The 6,958-nt window shown below is 36.5% G+C and overlaps 1 protein-coding gene across 4 annotated transcripts; it reads right to left on the minus strand.

Moving 5' to 3' along the window:
* Window positions 1-2,504: 2,504 nt before the first annotated feature.
* On the minus strand, window positions 2,505-4,826 carry LOC122006937 (transcription factor DIVARICATA-like). 4 transcript variants are annotated; one of them, XM_042562643.1, is made up of 4 exons: window positions 4,669-4,777; window positions 4,534-4,561; window positions 3,784-4,229; window positions 2,505-3,495 (listed from the first exon to the last, which is right to left on the minus strand). In XM_042562643.1, the coding sequence occupies exons 3-4, from the start codon at window positions 4,197-4,199 to the stop codon at window positions 3,192-3,194; spliced, it is 720 nt and encodes a 239-aa protein (XP_042418577.1). In that variant the 5' UTR covers window positions 4,200-4,229; window positions 4,534-4,561; window positions 4,669-4,777; the 3' UTR covers window positions 2,505-3,191. The 4 variants fall into 4 exon arrangements, with proteins under 4 accessions (XP_042418577.1, XP_042418576.1, XP_042418578.1 ...); XM_042562642.1 differs by lacking the exon at window positions 4,534-4,561 and having other exon boundaries at window positions 4,669-4,826; XM_042562644.1 differs by lacking the exon at window positions 4,534-4,561 and having other exon boundaries at window positions 3,784-4,285; window positions 4,669-4,785.
* Between the last annotated feature and the right edge of the window lie 2,132 nt (window positions 4,827-6,958).

The raw sequence follows: 6,958 nt of genomic DNA on the forward strand, positions 1-6,958 counted from the left end.
ACCATGGCCTTGGTCTATACTGAGCAAATAAAAAAAATGAGCAACACGATCCACGACCAGCCCATGGAACGTTCCATGGTCGTGGATAGTTAGGGTTAATTGACCGCATTGTTCTATTTTTTTTAGAAAATTTTGTTAGGGGTTGTCCTACTTTTTAAGAATTTCTGTTAGGGTTTGCACTACTTTTTAGGAAATTTTGTTACGATTTGAGGCATATAAAAGGAAACAAAGGGTGGCAAATTAGAGATATCTGGTGATAAGAGATAAAAAAAGAAGCCACGTCCAAAACATCCAAGGAACAAAGACAATTCATTCATCAAAGAACACGTGGAGATCTTCCAACGACATTGATAAATATCTACAATCATGTTCTTCTATCTCTTGTGCTTATTTTGAGATTGTAGAATATTTTATTTGATATCTATGACTTGTACTTTCAATGTTATGGAGTAGTCGCCTTATTATAGGATTAGAGAGTAGCTCAATCATATGTTGACATTGAACTTAGGATTTCTTTCTTTTATTACTATCACGATGATCTTGATTCAATTTTAATGTGCTTAATTGTGAATATATTAGCATATATTTGCATGACTAAAGATTGAGGGATGAATTAAGAGGTGAATCTTAATCTCATATTTATAGAATTGCACTTGAGTTTTTTTTTATCTCAAAAGTAGTTCAAATTCTCTCGAGGATAACATTGATTATCATAGAGCTCAAAGGATTTAACTTAATTTAATTACCATGGGAATATGATTCTACGTAAACACGTTCCTACACAATATTCCATGCAAGACCAAACACACAGAGGTACATATCATTTCGAGCGAGAAAAAGTCCTACTCGGAGAAATCAAGCAACCATATTCACTGAAGAACTTAACGGTGCAAAGTTCGAAGACTTCAAAAGCCAACTTGGCATGACAAGCAAATATATATATTAAGAAAGAGTAGCTAGTGAGGGGAGCACTGAAGAATCATGGCCTCTCCCTGTTTCAATGAATTAGTGTTCTTTTAGGAATAACTAGAGTTTTATTAGGATAAAAAATCTAGTAGAAATTTTTTATTGGATAAATTTGAAAGTTATTTATTTTTTAAAGAAAATATGTTAAAGTCTAGACTGAGCCATTTATAGATTGATCAATTTATAAAGGGGTTAGAATCCTATATATTATTTGTATTAAGAGTTTGCAAATATGATTTGATGCGGTGATGATGATACGGGTGAGGTCAAAGTCAAGATGGTCAACAAATGGACAGTGTTGGCCGGTTGGACGAGCCATATGCCGATCGGGGATTGAGCACTGACCCACCATTTTCGACATGGAGTAATTAAACCGACGTTCAAAGGACGTACAGAAGCCGGGCCGAGAGGCTCCTCCGCTCAGTCCAACACACTTGGTCCAGCAACAGACTTGACATCAGCGGAGCACGCAGACATTGAACTACCTACCGAGCGGCTATCCCGCTCAGGCAGTAGTCGAGCATGTGAACAGTGGGCTTCCGGCCGAGCGGCTATCCCACTCAACCCGGCAACGGACAACACTTGAATAGTAGACTTTCAGCCGAGCGGCCATCCCGCTCGGCGTGATAATAGACAGCGCAGGGATAGCAAGAATCCCGGCCGAGCGGCCACTCTGCTCGGCCGAGTAGCAGACACAGCAAGATATCGTCCGACGCCCTTTTGGGAGCTAGTGTCGCTGACAGGCGGCATGATCAGATAGAAGATCGTACGACAGAAACTTTCATTGTCACTTCAGAGATATGTATGACCCGTTAAGGTACTGTGTCAGGACACTTTACTGACACGTCTTCTCAGGGAAAACTTGGAGATGCGTGCTCGCCTTGCAAAGCGTGCACTCATGCTTCCGGGGCTCTATATAAAGGGGGTCCAAGTATCGACGGAGGTATGCTTGGCATAGGATTTCTACGGTTGCACTACAGTTCTCATTTCTCTTTGCTTCTTCTTCGTCGAAGACTGACTTAAACGTCGGAGGGTCATCGTCGGGGACCCCTTCCCTGACCCGACACTGACGCTACTTGTGTTACAGGCGGAGACAGAGTCCACAGGAGATCAGCAAAAGTACCACATCCCCAGTATCCATCTCATCAATTTTCGGACATTATCATGATCAAATACTTTTATATAAATAATGGTTTACTTATAATGAAAGTTCTTCAATTTTCCCATAAATTCAACAGATCATTCAACCAAAACTCAGAGTGATGCCACTAACAACAGCTTGAGACATGCTCAACATTGTGTCCACGTTAGTTTGGGCCAGGAAGGTGGAAGGACAATCATTGAGATGAATTTAGCATTGCATTTAATTCCATAGTTGAAAATTTTCTAATGGGAAAAACAAAACGATGAATTTGTCTGTATCTGACAACACGTTAATCATTCAACCAAAACTCAGAGTGATGCCACTAACAACAGCTTGAGACATGCTCAACATTGTGTCCACGTTAGTTTGGGCCAGGAAGGTGGAAGGACAATCATTGAGATGAATTTAGCATTGCATTTAATTCCATAGTTGAAAATTTTCTAATGGGAAAAACAAAACGATGAATTTGTCTGTATCTGACAACACGTTAATCTGATTCTATTGGGATAGACATTATGCTACATTATAGAGATACACTCGTAAAGGAAAAGGAAAAACAAAGCAAAAACAAAAAAAAAAGTAAAAGGATGAAAGCATGAGATGCCGAGTCAGTGGAATACAGACTCCCAACTAAAGTTAGTGGCCGAGCTGAGACAAACAAGCATTAATGAAGCCCGAGCTGGTAGATGAAGCCTCCAAAACTGATATCACCATCAACAGTCATTCACAGTTGCAGAGTAAGAATATGGCATCTGACTCAGCCACCATCTATCAATTTATATACTTCATCTTTAACAATGGCTTTGCATGAATCAACAATCTACAAATGTGCTTGGGCGAAACCATTTTGTGGCTGGCATTAGATTGCAGCATTTCTTCACTTTACATTAACCTTGACTATTTATCACATTTCAAGATGATGATGTGCAGAGTTACTTCAATTCACAAGCAGTTACAGTGACAATGTGACTTCTTGCAAGTTGAAGAGTGCCATTCTGAGGTGCACGAGCTACTGATTTCAGACTATAATTAAGGAACTTCTATATGAATTGGCACAGATAAACTAAGTATTCCATTTGCTTCACTGTGTCGGTTTGAATTGATAATGGATGTGAGAACCAGGCCATGGCAGCACAAAAGCTGTGGTTGGCTCAGGAGTAAGGGTGGGTGGCTCTGATAGAGCTGGAGGCCTATTTTCCGATAGATTCGTGGTTTTGATGTCATGTATGCTAGACCTTCTTTTATCTCTGCCACCTGAATTTAGTCTAATGAAGTACTTCTGGGCATGACTAGCCACTTGAGTAGGGGTTCTTGTGTTCACAAAATTTCTAGAGATATTTCTCCAATCCCCTTTACCATGTTTTTCTAGACCAAGCAGGAAAAGCCTGCAGAAACAACAATAAAATTCTCATCGCTACCCATTGCTTTCTACAATAACAAAGGAAACATAAGCAACACCTTAAGTATCCCATAATTTTTTTTTCCTATTTCATTGCATATAAAAATAGCTGAGATGAAACACACATTTAAAGTCTAGCAGTATCATCTAAACTATGTATCCAAGTATGAAGTAGATAGCATGAACTAAGCATGTGAGGGTTATCAAAGCTCACTTAATCTAAAATAGAAAGAAGGGCTGATTCTTATGCAGTAAAGATTGTTGTAGGACTTACTTGTGTTCGGCTTCAGTCCACGGGACTCCTTTCTTCCTCTCATGGCCGAATGCTCGTCCTCCTGATCGCTTACCATGGATTCTGTATGCTTGCTTCAGACCTTCAAAGCCATAATTTGTCTCCCATCCTAGAGAAAACGAAGAGTCATAACCAGGACAAGGGATCCTCCCTGATTCTATCTGCCTCACATCGTCCACCAAGTCCAGGTAGTGACTTTCCACCTCCCATGGAGTCTTCCCGGGGACAGAAGCCGCCACCATTACCCAACGATCGGGGGTCTCTTTGTCGAACCTTGCCAATGCATCCTCAAAGCGCTTGTTCTCGTCATGGGTCCAAGTACCAGTTCCTTTGCTACCCTTTCTTTTCTCGCTAACTAAACAATTGGTGCTGTGGTAACACGGAGTCAGAATTTCCATTCAAGGGCTCGTCAGCATCCGGAGATAATTCTGAAGAGAAAGCAATCAATTGGTACCAATTCAAAGGGAAGCACAGCAAGTCTCCCCTTGAAGGATTCGAATTAACCATTAGAAACCATAAAAAACTAGAAGAACATCAAATATAACGATCTTGATGACCGAAACACCGGAAAAATATAGACAACCCAAACAAAAAAAGTCTTTTTTTTGTTAGAGAAATCAAGCGCAGGTTTCGAAGTTACTGAAAGATGACGCTGACGGTTCAAGGAGCATGAAACGAAGCTACAGGAAGCCAAATACAAAACACTCCAACGGAACATAAACATGGATGAACCTGTAAGATCAGAAGCGTCTGCGAAAAGCTGAAATAATCCAGCGAAGAAGAAACCTAGGAATCAATAAAACCGGAAGTCGAACAACAAAGAAGCGTAATTCAAAATAGCAGCGCGTGGAGAGGGCAAGACGGTACCTTTGTGGAAGATTTGCTGGTTCTCGGAGCTGGAGTCCACTGGATTGGTGAAGATTTGAGGGTTAAGGGGAAGAATGGAGAAAGAAATGAATGGCCTTGGATTGCTTCTCCTTCCCACCTGCTTTAATTTGTTCCTGCTAAGCCACTGTTACTTGGGAAATCTGAAAACAACCCTGGGGAAATGCAGCTTCTGCTTTTGTATGATAATTCTTAAACTTTCGGAGGTATTTTAAAAAAGAGAAAAAGTTAAATGCGTAAACTATCATTTTAATTTTAATAATACGTAAGTCTTCTGTTTATTTATCTTTCATTTTACCCCCATCTCAAGCCAAATATGCTTTTTTACATTATTGAGAAGCATTTTTTATTTTTTATTTTAATTAGGCGTCCGAATTTAATCCTAAAGATGAATAACTTTCATAAAATCGAATATGCAATATGTATATTTTCTTAATAAGGGGTCATCATTTAGTTGCTTAGTAAATTAGATTTAAAAATTCTTCTATACAATTTAAATTTATATTATTATTGTTATAATATCATGAGTTCTCACCCTATAAATCAAACAAGAATAAATATTATAAAAAATAATTATCTAAGATTTATAATATGAAATGAACAATCATCAGCAATAGAGGGATTAGATAATTAAAAGAAAATTTAATATTTCATATATTTGAGATACAATGGATAAGAGATAAGGCAATGATGATAAAAAAATTTAAATTTTAAGTTATGGTATGTAGTAAGAAGTAAAATAAAAAATAAAATAGGTATTGTTGTAAATAGTTCGCTAAAAAATATAGTAATCTGAGTAGTTAGAAAGGAATAGGATTATAACTTTCGAGATAATGATGCCGAAATAAACTATTAACATAATTAGTATATATGCACTTCAAGTGGTATCTAATGAAGACACCAAATCTAGATTTTGGGATGACCTCGATGCAGTATTACAAAATATTCTGTCAACCGAAATGATTTTAATAGAAGTAGATCTAAATGGACATATAAGGATAAAAATGAGGAATATTATAAGGTATATGGGGGTTATGAGTTTGAAATAAAAAATAAAGAAAAAACTATATTAGTTTTTACGCTATGACCTTATATTAGTTAATATTTTTTAAGAAAAGAGAAAAACATTTGGTCACGTTGAAAAGTGAGAATAATAAGTCGCAAATTGACTTTGGTTAGGAAGAATGATAGAAATATTTATAAACATTGTAAGTTTATCAATGGAGAAAATTTAACTACCCAACATAAATTAGTAATGTTTGATATGTGACTCTAGCATAGTATTAATAAAAGAAAATATACATGACTCCTATGTAAAATCGAAATTGACCTTAGAGGGAGGTGAATAACATTAAGAATTTTAAAATGAACATATAGTAATTTAAATTAGTTGAATCAATCAGAGTAACCACAATGAAAATAAAATAAACTTAGACTAATTCAATCAAGTATGCAAATGAATTTAGCTAACAGTTTAAACATGCAAGTTGATTAATTAAACCAGAAATATAAATATGCAACAAATATAAAATGTGATTCTTATTGCTAATTTCAGTAAAAAAGCTCTTATAAAAAGAATCTAAAAAATTTAAGCTCAATAAAATAGATTAAGGCAACACTGAAAATAAAAATATTATTCTAGGAGTTGTTGATAAAAAATAAATCCTGTGTTGCAGCGTATCATAGCACAGAAGGTGAAGGAGCATTTAGAGTATGAGAACAAGAGTGAATTCTATGTAAATGTGTAATTTTCAAACTCTGTCTCGAAACTCCTTATATAGGACTCCTCCAGCTACCTGGAGCCTTCCCAGTCACCTATAAAGGTGTTGGCATGACTGCAACTTCTATTCTTAAGATAATGTTAACAAATTTCTCCGATCGCCCGCACACTCTCCAGTCGTCCATAAGATAACATTAACTAATAGTCCATCTTACGGAGACATAATCCTTCATTCTCTCACCATTCCCTTTTTAGACTTAAATTAGTAGTTGTAACCTTCTACTTGATCTGAGTAGCAAACTTTCTTAACATGTTTTAACTATTTATGGACTACTAGTATGTAGGTTGGAAAAGATCTTAAAACGTAAAAAAAAAAAAATTCAACTTTCTTGTTTAGTATCCTACTATATTTTTTGTAATAATATTGATGACCTTAGCCCTGAGAGGGATTGTGGTGTGGTTCTTTGTTTTGTATAATGAATGTGTTTGAACCATAGTTTTTAAAGTTTCTACTATCACATATTTTTGTGAAACAAGTAAAGATTTCTTTTG

The sequence above is a fragment of the Zingiber officinale genome, chromosome 7B, assembly GCF_018446385.1.
Source record: "Zingiber officinale cultivar Zhangliang chromosome 7B, Zo_v1.1, whole genome shotgun sequence".
NCBI lineage: Eukaryota > Viridiplantae > Streptophyta > Magnoliopsida > Zingiberales > Zingiberaceae > Zingiber > Zingiber officinale.